This window comes from Schistocerca americana, chromosome X, assembly GCF_021461395.2.
Source record: "Schistocerca americana isolate TAMUIC-IGC-003095 chromosome X, iqSchAmer2.1, whole genome shotgun sequence".
NCBI classification, from domain to species: Eukaryota; Metazoa; Arthropoda; class Insecta; order Orthoptera; family Acrididae; genus Schistocerca; species Schistocerca americana.
The window spans coordinates 302,681,383-302,696,896 of NC_060130.1; the positions used below are offsets into that span (position 1 = coordinate 302,681,383).

At 44.7% G+C, this 15,514-nt stretch overlaps 1 protein-coding gene across 1 annotated transcript in view; it reads left to right on the top strand.

Moving 5' to 3' along the window:
• The window catches only part of LOC124556635 (WASH complex subunit 1-like), an 86,282-nt gene that overhangs the window by 34,147 nt on the left and 36,621 nt on the right, over nucleotides 1–15,514 (top strand). Inside the window, exon 4 of the mRNA XM_047130605.1 lies at nucleotides 13,115–13,260. Coding sequence (XP_046986561.1) covers nucleotides 13,115–13,260 — 146 coding nt within the window. The remainder of the gene's footprint in view (nucleotides 1–13,114; nucleotides 13,261–15,514) is intronic.

Genomic DNA, 15,514 nt, shown 5'->3' on the forward strand with positions numbered 1-15,514 from the left:
CTATGAACTCAATTTACCGTCAACTCTAACTGCTGCCTGACTATGTATGTAAAGACCTTTAATTGCTTGCAAAAGTTTGCCTCCTATTCCATAATCTCGTAGAACAGACAGTAACTTCCTCCTAGGAACCCGGTCATATGCCTTTTCTAGATCTATAAAGCATAGATACAATTTCCTGTTCCACTCAAGAAAATATCCACACACATTCTAAATGAACACACAAACTTAAACACAAATACTATCTTGAAAACATTATTGACATAATAAATATGAAACGAAATTGTTATATGGAAAACATATCATGCAGAGGCTATAGACAAAATTCAAAGGAAAATAAAAACAACAAAATGTAACATCATATCTGTAATAAAGAACTGTCAAAATATTGATCTGTCAACATATCTACCAAAAATGTATTTTTTTTAATTACAAAAAATATACTCATCACAACTTGACAGAAAAAATTTACTGTAGATGGAATATGATTGTCACTTCCAACTAGACGTAACTACCATCCAACTAGACGTAACTGCCAATACAAATGTAAACATAAAACAGTCACGATTTATGTATAGATAATCTTATCACTTGATAATGGCAGTTAAGCCGAAACAGGTCTGTCGTGTAAAATATAAAACAAATTATCTTATTGCAGCTAGTTTTAGAGCTGTGCAATAGTTGTAAAACAAATCGTAGAGCTTTATAGATAGAAAAATGATAAATAAAACTTGTCTAAATGTCAGAAGTGAATTTGTGAAACCTTCAGTGACTAGGCCCGCGGTATTCCTGCCTGTCGTAAGAGGCGACTAAAAGGAGTCTCAACTGTTTCGGCCTTTAATATGATGGTCCCCTAAGGGGTTTGACTACTACATTTCAAAATTTTCCGTTAGTGCGTACCATTTGGAGAAGGACGCCTTACGTGGTGCATCTTACATCCATCTTGCCCTAAGATCTGGCACACCCAGTCTTGTCATGGAGTTGGATGTACATCGAGCTTCAGGCCACGTCCGCTGAAGTGTGTTCCGGATAGCATACATTCCCTCCATTGTGCACTTCCATCTTTGCCCTCGTGATGTACATGGATATTTCGACACCCGACATCCAGCACGGTAGCCAGTCCGTTGTGGTGGGGTTGCCATGTACCCCCTTGGTGGTAGCCCCCTGACTACACAGGGATCGCACTGCTGATGCCTGAGCTGCTACCTCCCCACGTATGCCGAGGAGTAGATGCCTATCCCTCTGGGGCATCGGGACTCCCGGCAAAGGCCATCCTGCCAGGTGGTCTTTGCTGTGGCTGGATGGCGCCCGTGGGGAGAGCCCCTGGTCGGAGTGGGTGGCATCAGGGCGGATGACCCGCAATGAAGCGTGGTACATCATCTCTCGCTGGTGGGATTCCTCCAGCAGTCTCTAAGCGATCGAAGTCTAACCTCAACGGCAAGCAATTCAATCCCAGATCATTTGCCTCCCTGGCCACTCCATGGGAGGAACGCATGGCTAAAGACAGCAGTGGAGATTATTCACCCCGGTACCTTGTCTGTACGCTGGTCGATGGTGAATCTTTTATGCAAACCAAGCCTCAGTTTTTTGTGGAGCATTTAGAGGACAAGTTCAGGGAGGTGGAGGGCTTGTCCAAAATGCGCTCTGGGTCGGTTCTCATCAAAACAGCATCCTCTGCCCAGTCGCGGAGGTTGCTCGCTTGTGACAAGTTGGGGGATGTTTCCGTCACCATCACTCCCCATAAAAGTTTAAACATGGTCCGGGGTATTATATTCCACAGGGATCTTCTACTTCAGTCCGACGATGAACTCCGCGCCAATCTAGAATGACGGGGTGTTCACTTCGTCCGGCGCGTCCATCGGGGTCCGAGGGATAATCAGGTATCCACCAGTGCCTTCATCTTGACCTTCGAAGGTGATGTTTTACCCGAAAAGTTCAAGGTAATGGTTTACCGCTGTGATGTGAAGCCATATATCCCTCCTCCGATGTGATGTTTTAAATGCTGGAAGTTTGGGCACATGACATCCCGCTGTACTTCCGGCATCACATGTCGAGATTGTGGACGTCCTTCGCATCCTGATACTCCATGTGCTCCACCTCCCATCTGTGTTAACTGCGGAGAACACCATTCCCCCTGCTCGCCGGACTGTAGGATCTTCCAGAAAGAATGGAAGATAATGGAATATAAAACCCTGGACCGCCTGACCTACTCTGAGGCTAGGCGGAAATATGAGAGGCTCCATCCTGTGCCAATGACATCAACGTACGCCGCTGCTGCAACGACGGTTCTTCCATCTCCTGTGTCGTCCCGTACGGTTGGTTCTATGATTGGTCAGCATCCAACGGCCCCCTTGATTGTGGGGGGCACTTCACACCCTGTTGCTCCTGCTCCATCTTCTTCAGGAGCAACACCCTCCCAACCATCGGGGACGTCAGCTCCCCCTTCCCAGCCGGAGAAGCGTAAGACTTCTTCGGCTACTCTCGCCCGTAAGGGATCCCTTGGGGACCTCCCTTCGCAGGTTTCGACCAGTGGAAAAGTGGACGCCCGCAAGTGGTTGAAACAACCACCAGTCCCTGGTCGTAGGGCCTCACGGTCGTCGTCTGTCCCTGAGACTGACCCAGTGAAGCCCATGAAGCCTGAACCACCGAAGGCACAGCGCGACAAGCAGAAGAAGAAGAAAGTCCCCAAGACCAACGATATTGCGGTGGCACCCGTCCCACCGCTTCCTACAAGCTCTGCCTCTGAGGACGAGGTGGAGATTCTGGCGTCCGCTGAGGACCTCGATCTCGCCGGTCCCTCGGACGCACTGGATTGCATTTGCACGGGTGCTCCATCGGAGGCAGCAGGTGACCCAGCAGCGTAATCTGCCTTCCCAGTCCCGTCACGCCTTTCACAGACATGGAAAATACCATCCTCCAGTGGAACTGCAGCGGTTTCTTCCACCATCTACCTGAGCTCCGGCAACCTATCAGCCTTCACCCTTTCTTCTGCATTGCTCTTCAGGAAACTTGGTTTCCAGCAATGCGAACCCCCGCCCTCCGAGGCTATCGGGGTTATTATAAGAACCGAGCAGCTTATGAAAGGGTGTCTGGTGGTGTCTGCATCTATGTCCTTAACTCTCTTCACAGCGAGTCCGTCCCTCTACAAACAGCTTTAGAGGCTGTCGCTGTTAGGGTGTGGACGCCACAGGCTATTACTGTCTGCAGTCTTTACCTTCCCCCGGATGGTGATGTTGCGCAGCATGAGCTGGCTGCGCTACTAGCCCAATTGCCGTCACCTTTCTTCTTACTGGGCGACTTCAACGCCCATAACCCTGTGTGGGGTGGGTCAGTGGCAACAGGTCGAGGCGCCACCATTGAGCATTTATTGGCACAGCTCGATCTTTCACTCTTAAATGATGGCTCCTTCACCCACTTCAGCGTGGCGCATGGCACGTACTCTGCCATCGACCTTTCGATCTGTAGCCCTCGCCTCTTACTGTCTGTCCAATGGAGTGTGCATGACGACTTGTGTGGCAGTGACTACTTTCCGATCCTTCTGTCACTGCCACCACATCACTCTTCTGGTCGCCCCAGCAGATGGGCTATGAATAAGGCTGACTGGGACTTGTTTTCCTCCACTGCCGCTATTGAGCCTCTCTCTAGTGATGACACTGATGCGGTGGTTCAATCGGTCACCACCGGCATCTTTACTGCCGCCGAATCTGCCATTCCCCGTTCTTCTGGGTCTCCTCGGCCGAGGGTTGTGCCTTGATGGTTGCCTGAGATCGCTGACGCGATTAAAGATCGCCGGCGGGCACTCCAGCGTCACAAGCGACATCCCTCCATAGACCACCTTATCGCCTTCAAACGGCTGTGTGCGCGGGCCCGCCTCCTTATCCGCCAAGGCAAGAAGGAGTGCTGGGAGCGGTATGTGTCCACCATTGGCCTCCATGTCACTCCATCGCAGGTCTGGGCCAAGATTTGACGCGTCTTCGGCTATCGGACACCTGTCAGCGTCCCTGCGCTCTCACTGAATGGAGAAGTTTGTACTGACTCCGACGACATTGCATACCACTTAGCAGAGCATTTTGCTATGAGTTCCGCTTCTGCGAATTACCCCCAGGCCTTCTGCTCCGTTAAAGAGCGGATGGAACGTCGGAGTCTTTCTTTTCGCACCCACACTTCTGAATCCTACAATGCTCCATTCAGTGAGTGGGAATTTCACAGTGCCCTTGCCGCTTGCCCTGATACCGCTCCCGGGCCAGATAGCATCCACTGTCAGATGCTGAAACACCTTTCAGTGGACTGCAAGCGACGCCTCCTCGACCTGTACAACCGTCTCTGGGTCGAGGGTGAGTTTCCGTCGCAATGGCGAAGAGCATTGTCATCCCCGTTTTGAAACTGGGCAAGAGCCCTTTGGAGCTGGACAGCTACCGCCCCATTAGCCTCACCAACGTTCTTTGCAAGCTTCTCGAACGGATCATGAGCCGGCGCTTGCATTGGGTACTGGAGTCTCGGGGCCTTCTGGCTCCATCTCAGGGTGGGTTCCTTAAAGGCCGCTCCGCCGCCGACAATCTGGTGAGCCTGGAGTCAGCCATCCGTACTGCCTTTGCCCGCCGTCAGCACCTGGTCGCTGTCTTTTTCGACATGAGGAAGGCGTACGATACGACATGGCGTCATCACATCCTTTCTACGCTTCATGGATGGTGTCTTCGGGCCCCTCTGCCGATCTTTATCAGAAATTTTCTGTCGTATCATACCTTCCGCGTGCAAGTCTCGGCCTCATATAGTTCCTCCCACGTCCAGGAGACCGATGTGCCACAGGGTTCTGTTTTAAGTGTCTGCCTGTTTTTAATAGCCATTAACGGGCTCGTTGCGGCCGTGGGAAATTCTGTCTCCACTTCCCTGTATGCTGACGACTTCTGCCTTTACTACAGCTCTACTGGCATTGCAGCTGTTGAACGTCAGCTACAGGGCGCTATCCGCAAGGCGCAGTCTTGGGCTGTAGCTCATGGGTTCCAGTTTTTGGCAGCCAAGACCTGCGTTATGCATTTCTGCTGGCGACGTACTGTCCACCCGGAGCCGTGGCTTTCTCTTGCCGGCGAACTTCTTTCAGTGGTGGAATCACACAGGTTTTTGGGGGTGGTTTTTGATGCCCGGTTGACTTGGCTGCCTCATATCCGGCAGCTTAAACAGGCGTGTTGGCGGCATCTAAACGCTCTGAGATGCTTGAGCCACACCCGCTGGGGCGCCGACCGATCTACCCTGTTGCGGCTCTACCAGGCGTTAATCCAGTCCCGTCTGGATTATGGGAGCCTGGCTTATGGCTCAGCATCCCCATCTGCATTGCGGGTGCTGGACCCAATTCTCCACAGCGGGATACGCCTTGCCACTGGTGCTTTCCGCACCAGCCCTGTGGACAGCATACTAGTGGAGGCAGGTGTCCCTCCACTGCGGTTACGATGCCAACACTTACTGGCTGCTTATGCTGCCCATGTTTTTAGCTTGCCCGGGCATCCAAATTACCGTGTCCTGTTCCCGCAGTCAGTCGTCCATCTGCCAGAACGTCGGCCCCGGTCGGGTTGTCCGATCGCCGTACGTGTCAAAGAGCTCCTCTCTGGGCTTGGGTTTCTCCCTGTTCCACCTCCTTTCCGGGCACCTCTGCGCACGCCCCCATGGTATGTGCCTCGCCCTTGCCTTCGGCTTGATTTGGCACAGAGCCCGAAGGACTCAGTCCCTCCGGAGGCCTTCCGATGCCACTTTTATTCCATCCTGGCCATGTATCAGGGCTGTGGAGTTGTTTACACTGACGGCTCGATGGTTGCTGGTCGTGTCGCCTATGCTCTGACTTTAGGGGATCACTATGAACAACATTCATTGCCAGCTGGCTGCGGCGTTTTTACTGCTGAGCTGGTCGCCATCTTTCGTGCCCTAGAGTATATCCGCTCCTGCTCAGGTGAGTCCTTCGTCATCTGTAGCGATTCCTTGAGCGGTTTACGAGCTCTCGACCAGTGTTTCCCTCGTTCTCGTCTGGTGATGGCTACCCACGAGTCCCTGCATTCTCTTGCCCGTTGCGGCCGTTCTTTGGTCTTTGTGTGGACCCCCGGTCATGTCGGTATCCCGGGCAATGACCATGTTGACCGCCTGGCCAAACAGGCCACCAGTGAACCCAGTCTTCCGCCGCAAAGTTATCTCGTTTTGGGACGCTGAATGGCGCGGTCTGATTACCCCTAACAAACTCCGTGCCATCAAGGAGACGACGACTGTGTGGCACTCCTCCTCGCGAGTCTCTCACAAGGAGTCCGTCGTCCTCTGCCGACTGCGTATTGGGCACACGCGGATGACCCACGGCCACTTATTGCGCCGTGAGGTCCCTCCTCTCTGTCGCTGCGGCTCGGCATTGACAGTGGTCCACATTTTGTTGGACTGTCCACTTTTATCTGTGCTCAGGCAGACGTTTGCGCTGCCTGACGCGCTCTCTGCACTTTTACTAGATGACTCTGCCATGGTGGACTTAGTTTTGCGTTTTATTCGGGCAGGGGGTTTTTATCATTTAATATGAGTGTTTATGTTTTATTTTCTTGTCTTGTGTTGATTCTGGCCTTTGGCCTACGGTTTTAAACTCAGTTTTTAATGTGTTTTCGGTGGTTGGCTTTTCCTTTTTTTGTTACTATGGTCGGCCAACCACAGTCACACTCTGTGTGATTTTATTTCGTTTTGTCTGGTCCTTGTCTACGTTTCTTTTGTTCTGTGTCGTCTGTCTCCTATTCTGTTGAACGTTTTTTTTTTTTTTTATTCTCTGTGGGTGTTTTTAGTACTTGGAAAAAGGTACCGATGACCATAGCAGTCTGGTCCCTTTAATCCCACAAACCAACCAACCAACCAACTACTGTGATAGAATCTTATTAGAATAGCTCATACAGAACCTAAAAAATTCTGATCATACATAAAGGCTGTCAGTGACACTAATGTTAGCATTTCCAGGTATCTGTGGATGACACAGGAACTGAAATTGAGTGTAGCAAAACAAAAGTAGAAATGCTGATCTCCGTTTTCAAATGTTCCTTTACAAAATAAATTCCAAGAGTACAAACATATGGGGTATCAAATGAAATTTCTGGCTGGATAGAGGATTTAGTGTTAGGGAGGACACTGCATGTTATCTTGGATGGAGTCATTGACAGGTGTAGAGGCAACTTCTATGATGTCCCACAGAAATGTGCTGGGGCTTTTGCTGTTCACATTGTCTGTCACTCGCTCGACAATTCCTGACACACTCACTCGTGTGGATGGAATGTGTCATCTAAAACATTAGCAGTGAATTTGGATTCTTTGAACGGTCTATACAAATGATTTTAGAAGTATTTTATTTAAATCTAAATATAATACACGTCATACACAAATACAGTGAGGTATACACTAGATGATAAAATATTTTTGGTAACCGTGCATAAATAGCTCCAGTTCCTCTTTGATAGCAGGCAACTTGTCATTCTCTCTGTGAATACATCTATCAAGAATGCTATCAAACTTCAGACATCTCAAGTGTGACCTGAATCAGTTTTCACTTGTGCATAAGTAGCATGATTAAAGTCCATTGCCCAATGAGTTATCCCACAACTCTACAACATTTCAGACATCCACACATATATCACACACCGTCTGCGTGCTTAGCTGAGTTGTAATGTGCTTGCCTCCCATGCAGCGGGTCCGGGTTCGATTCCCGGCCAGGTTGGAGATTTTATCCACCCTTGGACTGGGTGTCATGTTATCATCATCATTTCATCTTCGTTGACTCGCAAGTTGCCCAATGTGGCGTCATATGAAATAAGACTTGCAACAGGGTGGCCAGACTTCCCTGGACACGGCCTCCTGGCCAATGCCTTACGATCATTTCATTTCATATTACAAACCAATGAAAGCTCTGATCTCTCTTACATCTGTCTCTTAGGCATTCCTTTCCCTAGAAAAGTTACTACAAACTTCATTGATGTAAATACTAGGACATGTTGCAATAATGGGCATTCAATTTTCATACAAAAAATTACTTTTTAATATCTATTTATGTCTGTGTTATATGAGCTTTGTTTCTGGATCCAGGTAAAGACATAATAATATTAAAAGAACTTATTCTAACATTAGTTGGATATTTACTTTTCCTCCATTCAGCTATTCCATCATTTCCTAAAAGAAATATGTCCTCTTGGATTACTTCTTCCTGTGATTCATATTCATCATATTCTGATACTTTTTGTTCTGTGCCTGAATCATTGCCACTTTCATGTACACAATCCTTGTTCCTAGAGTCAGCAATATCACTGCCAAATCTTCTTCACTCAGCTTGTGGAACCACTCCAGCTATACATCAGAACCTCTACTAAACTTGTCCCTATGGGTTTTAGGAAAGCCTGTGACATTTAGTCCGTACACTAAAAGTGTAGAGAATATTTCCTTGTTGTAGGTAAGTAATCTAGATAAACAGCAAATTAACTGTAATTATTTTAAGATATGCCTAAAATTACACATGTGAAAGTTGGATTGCAACTAGGCAAGCAGTGAAGTAACATACATTTACTTTCTTTTAGATTGTAGCAGTAGTGCTCTCATGGATGACAGAGGTCCTCAAAGACATAATAATGTTTCATAAACACTGCAACCCTGCATAACAGAAAGCCACTGATGGCTGAAGCTAACGGATGGAGAGTTAATGGAAAGGTACTGAAAATTGCACAAACTGCATCCAGTCCAGTCAGACAAAGTAGAGTGGGAAAATCATGTAACTGACGAGTGCCATCTGTGTGAGCAATGGAGAGTTATGACTTGGCAGACAGTACTAATAGTAACCTCAGACTTTCTGCAGATGATGCAGCTATCTGTAATAAAGTACTATCAGAAAAAGCAAACAATGGAAAATCCAGGATGGAATAATGACAGTATTTTGGAAAGGATAGCTTGCTACTCATCATATAGAGATGATGTTGAGTCAGACAGACAATGAAAAGACTACTAAACGTGAGCTTTCAGCTAAAAGCTCACATGTTTAGCAGTCTTTTTGTTGTGCTTATCTGCGACTCAACATCTCTCTATGGTGAGTAGCAGTCCATCCATTTCATAATGTTGCCACTATCAGAAAAAAGTTGCACAAATATTTAGTCCTATCTTGACAAGATTTCAAAGTAGCACAAAGATTGGAAACTTGCTTTAAATGTTGAGGAATGTTGAATATTGCACTTTATAAGATGCAGAAACAATATCAATGAATCATGAGTGATATCATTCAAATACCTGGGGGTCACAATTTTTGGGGATATGAAATGGAATGATCACAGAAGCACACTTGTAGGCAACGTATTTGGCAGACTTTGTAGGAAAGGTAGTTGGCAGACTTCGGTTAATTGGTAGGATATTGGGAAAATGCAGTTATTCTATAAAGGAATTGCCCACATAACACCTTTGTGACCCTTTACAGAAAATTGCTGAAGTGTGTGAGACTCATAACAAATTGGACTAACATGGAATACTGAAGAAATACAAAGAAAGGCAGTGCAAATGGCCTCAGGTTTATTTGAACCATGGGCGGATGTGAATCAAATACTGAATAAACTGACTTGCAGATGCTTGAAGATAAAACACCAAGTATCCCATGATGCGTACTTACAAAGTTTCGAGAACCAGCATTAAGTGTGTGTCTGTGAATATACAACCACCCTCCACCCCCACCTATTGATCCTGTGTTGACTGCAAAGGCAAGATTAGACTACTCACGGCAGGTGCAGAGGCACTGAATCCATCTTTCTTTCCGCACTCCTTATATGAATAGAACCAACCAACCTTATGTGAATGAAGCAGCAAGAATCTCTAATAAGTGGTACAGTGGGAAGTACTGTTTGCCCTGCACTTCACAGGGGTTTGCAGAGTCCAAACATGTGTAAATGTTGGATTCTACAATGAACAGATGTCAATGATGTGGAACAACAGTAAGTTCTGATCTTCTGGGGAACTTGTTTGAGTACTGCTCTCCTCTACTTGATCAATTCTTTTGTTATTGCTACATCCTTGACCAGCACAACTTCGTATGTGCCATCTGCAACACCTTTCCTCAAGTGTGAGATTTTGCTGTCTTCTGTCATATTTGAATCCACTATGTTGCATTGGTCCAGAGCATTCTGTTTGTAAAACTGTGTCATTTCACTGTGACACGTGGCCCTGTTCTTCAATTTCTCTGGCTGACTTACTGTGGAGTCTCACCAGATTTTTTTTCTTTTATTCGGCTTGGAATTTGTCCCAACTGTTTAGCTTCTTTTCATTGTTCCTGAACCACTGCTGGGCCGTGCTGTACAAGTAAAAGCACATATTACCAAATACATCATGTCATCACACCTTTGGTGACTGAGGACTCAGTCAAATCCTTCGTCATTTGGCAGGTTTTGACCTCTCTCTCTCCCCCTGGGAAATACTGACGGATGCCTGCTATGCAGCTGACTTGCAGCAATCCATTGGTCTCTGAATATATGGGCCCTTGGAATGATGAAGTGCTTGTATTCGCATTCTTGTCAATGTAGGCTATGAATTTTACTTTGGCTAGTTACAGCCATACTGATGTAGATGTTTTGAAGTATCTGGCATCTCTATCAAATAATGTCATGTTGTAACCACAGTTTAGTCCAAATCCAAAAGCACGGTCATCAGTGAACCACAACACTTAGCACTGAAAGCAAGTTTACACTAACATACAGTCAGAATAGAACCGAATTCCTGTGTGGAAAGTGCTGATTTTCTACAAACATAGAATATTTCAGAATATGCAAATGTAATTAGTTTCAAGGACCTCCCAGAAATGACACAACTAAATAACAAATATTTGCTGGTGGCAAGTTTTGAACTGGTGACCCGCAGCATGCCAGTCAGGGTGCTAACTGCTACTCCACAAGATGCCAATACGAGATTCATTTTCTAAGATGCTGAGCTTGTTGCTTTATTCAGTCTTGTATACCACCCTATTAGTAAATAAATTCTCATAACCTAAATTTTCAACTTCCTGTCTGATGAGTCTGTTTCTTCTAACTTTGCATCTATTTTTACACTGTATCTTAAGAAACCATGATGTATAATTAATATGTTATTTAATGCTTGTACTTATTTGCATCAGTAATATCTTTTGTTTAGTTTTAGATCAAGTTTATCCATTCCATCAGAGATTTGGTCTGCCTGTAATATTTTTTTAATTTTATTGTCTACGATAAAGTCTAGACTTGCTCTGTTCCTCAGTAAAGAAATGTATATCTGGATTTAAATTTTGTGGCTGCTTATATTTCTGATGGTACCTTTAGTTCTTAAAATGTTGGCAGGTAGCAGTGAAAATATGTTTCACATTTATTGTGATTCATGCAACATGGGATTCAAATTTTCTCTGTAGGCTCTAAATATTTGCTAAATTTAAAGAATCAACACACATGGGTATAAAAGATCTTTGGTGAACTACCAGAAAGTATAAGATTTAATATTGATGTACCTCCATATCCATTGCTGTCACCGATTACCTTAGTTCCTGGGATTTGAAGATTCAAATAAATCTTATTACATTCTACAGTGGCATTTCACACTGGTTTTTAACAACATAGCCCACAAGTGTAAGATATAGAATAAGACTTGATTCCCCCTTGGGTTCAGATTTCTACCGGTCCCCCCTTACCAGGTCACGCATGCAATCCACTCAGTAAGCAGCTAGTCCGGTAGCAGAGTATGTGTGCAATGCAGATTTATTTTAAAAACAAAAAAATCAGGTTAGGGAAATCCCACTGTTTATCAGCTGCAGTAAAGTGCCAAACCATGTGCGGATCAGCAACAACACAATCAGTCACTACTATTAAACAAAAAGTTTAAGGCATAAGGATAATTCTGATTAACAAGTGCAGTAGAAAAAGGATTGGAACAGATCTGTGCACTCGACAGCAAACATTCAGGTGGGAGAAAAAGAATGTAGAGAATCTCTGGCAGAAGTTCATACATATTCTAGGCTACGTGCCAAATAAATTGATGTCAAGAAGACAGTGAGAGATGGTAAAAACTCATCACATTTCGGCAATAATATTAGGAAAAAAAAAAAAAAGATTGGTGTATAGTCGATTAAAAAAGGGAAGAAGGCTGAACAAAGCAAAAACTAGTGCAAAGACAACCATACACGAAGCATTCAGTGAATTTGAAAGTAAAATCTCACCTTCTGAGTTGTTAAAAACCCCTAAAAAGGTTTGTTCCTACATAAATCAGTCACCGGAACAAAAAGATCATCTGTCTACAGGTTCTTTCATGATAATAGCACTGAGATGGAAGATGACAAATTCAGTGTTCCAAACCTGCTTTACTGAAGAAGACCATAGTACATATCATAACTTTGACCATCACACAGATGCAAAAATAACAGGTATGGAAATTGGGACCACAGAATTGAAAAGCAGCTCAAATGGCATGGTGCAGGAAAGGCCAGAGAACCTGATGAGGTGTCCGTTAGATTCTGTATTGAATATATGAAGGAAATGGCACCTCTTCTAGCATTCAGATTACCACAGGTGACTGGGTCAATGAAGTGTGCCACACGACTGGAGAAGGCTACAGCCATTTCAATCAGTAAGACTTGTACACAGAACTATAGCCTTGTCCCACTGATGTAAGTTTCCTACAGAATTATATTGTGCCAGCATATTGTGACTTTCCTGGAGCCCAAACAACTCCTGTATAGGAATTAACAAGGATTCTGCAAGCACCAATTGTGTGAAATGCAGCTTGCTTTGTTCATTCACAAGATTTAGGAGACAGGAAATAGTGGAGCTTATAGTGATGCAAAGTTTATTGAGTTTTAAAAAGCCTTTGATACTATTCAGCAAACAGTGAACTTGGGGCTCATTTTGAAGGGTAGCAGCAATCTTCACACACACACACACACACACACACACACACACACACACACAGAGAGAGAGAGAGAGAGAGAGAGAGAGAGAGAGAGAGAGAGAGCATATGTGGTGGTGGTGGTGGGGGGGGGGTGTAATATTTTCAGGTATTTCTGGGAGATGACAGCCTAGTTTTATTAGTTTTGCTTTGCATTTCATTGTTATAAATCTGTTCGAAATCTTTGTTCCAGGACAGATTGCAGTTTTTTCATGTAAAAGTTAGCAGTAAACTGTTAAGAAGAAATATGGAAATTGCCCCTGAAGAAGGACTGGGGAGTCTCCCTAGTGATGTGGACTCTATTAGCTCCCTACTCCTATTCAACACTTCTGAAAACCCGTAAGTGATACTGAGAGACATGCATCATAATAGACTACATTGTGTTGTCAGTCCAGTTCTCTTATTTTACTGTTCAGCAATGGAGTGCTTCATGTATGTAAAAGAAAAAAAAATTCTAAGTAAGCTGGTACTACACATAACTCACGTTTACTTTCACTTTGATGTGCTCAGTTCACATCATACTGATGTTATTTTCAAAGAAATATATGATGACATGTAAAAGCCGAATATATAAATCTCCCTGAATGAAGTCTCTCGTGGAATGGTGCACAGTCCAGTATCCATCTTCCTGTGAGATTTAAACTGTCTGGACTGTGCATCATCTGCTGCTGTCATTGTGCCTAGTTCAGTAATTGAAGCTTTACTCAGCTCTGTCTCATGTTAACTATGTCCACAGAGAACCTCCTGTAAATGTCACTCTCAAACAAACCTTCAGGTTGTTGCAAAACAGTGCTTTATGTGAACTGATTTCTTAATGGCATTCTTGTTTTTGTGGACTTTCTACTGAGCATGTTTGGGGTCTGCAAAACTTGTAGAAGTTCTGTCAGGGACACACATTTGGGAAGTACTTTGTTATACAGCACTCCAAATTTGGAGCAGAGATGTTAATGGAATACAAATCTACATCTGTATCTATATCGACATCTATATTCATACATAACCCACAAGCCACCGTATGGTGCTTGGTGGAGGGTACGTTGTACCACTGCTAGTCTTTCTCTTCCAGTTCCACTTGGAAATAGAGCAAGGGAAAAAGATTATCTATATGCCTCTGTATGGGCCCTAATTCCTCTTATCTTATATTAGTGGTCCTTACATGAAATGTATGTTGGTGCACCAGGATCATTCTGCAGTCAGCTTCAAACCCGAGTTCTCTAAATTTTTTTAATAGCTTTCCTTGGAAAGAACATTGCCTTCCCTCCAGGGATTCTCAATTGAGTTCCCGAAGCATATCTGTAATGCTTGTGTGTTGTTTGAACCCAGTAACAAATCTAGTACCCCACCTCTGAATTGGGTCAATGTCTTCTATTAATCCGACCTGATTGGGATCCCAAACACATGAGCAGTACTCAAGAAATGGCTGTACCAGTATTCTATAGGGTGAACTGGAAGGAAGGTACATGCTTTGAGGGATGATGGTGGTGGTGGTGGTGGTAGTAGTAGTAGTAGTAGTAGTAGTAGTAGTAGTAATTCTGAACAAAAAAGGTCATACGAACTTAAGTCCTGTTCTTAAGTGTTTCTGATGAAACTAGTGAAAACAGTACAGAACGGGACAAATGCAGGTGATAGTGAATGAAACATTGTGCTCTAATATTTTGTTTAATTGTGTGTGTTTCCTCATAAAAGGTGTTCAAAAAGTCTACAGTCAACTGCAATGCATTTTGCAGCTCTTGTATACAGCTGCTGTGTTGCTAATCTGAGCTCACTTGTATGGTTCTTTAACAGAGAACATGCATGTAACATATGAGCAAGAAGTTCCACCGAGCGAGGTGGCGCAGTGGTTAGCACACTGGACTCGCATTCGGGAGGACGACGGTTCAATCCCGTCTCCGGCCATCCTGATTTAGGTTTTCCATGATTTCCCTAAATCGTTTCAGGCAAATGCCGGGATGGTTCCTTTGAAAGGGCACGGCCGCTTTCCTTCCCAATCCTTCCCTAACCCGAGCTTGCGCTCCGTCTCTAATGACCTCGTTGTCGACGGGACGTTAAACACTAACCACCACCACCACCAAGAAGTTCCTCCTTTGTGTCAACTCTGCACTTGTGGACTCCACTCTTAAGCCAACCCCACATATGGTAATCCAACGGAGTAAGATTGGATGACCTCGGTGGTCAAAGAATAAATCCGCAATGACCACTCCAGTGCTTGCAGGACTTGTTGCCCAACCCTGCACAAGTGAAGTGTGCATTGAAATGGTCAGTAAAGACAACACTAGGTAGCCTATGTCGCTTTGGTTGTATTCTCATGAGAGTGCTGGTGAAGGAGGACTTGCGACTGACACCCGTGAACAATGCTTACTAGTTTGTTCTATTTCATATTGCTTTGCAACATTGCACCTAGATATTTAAGCGACCTGACTGTGTCAAGGAACACACTACTAATGCTGTTTTCAAATATTACGAATTTGTTTTTCCTACTTATCTGCACTAACTTAAATTTTTCTATATTTAGAGCCAGCTACCATTCATCACACATACTAGAAATTTTGTCTAAGTCATTTTGTATCTCCTGTACATGTGCAGATGAAGTGAC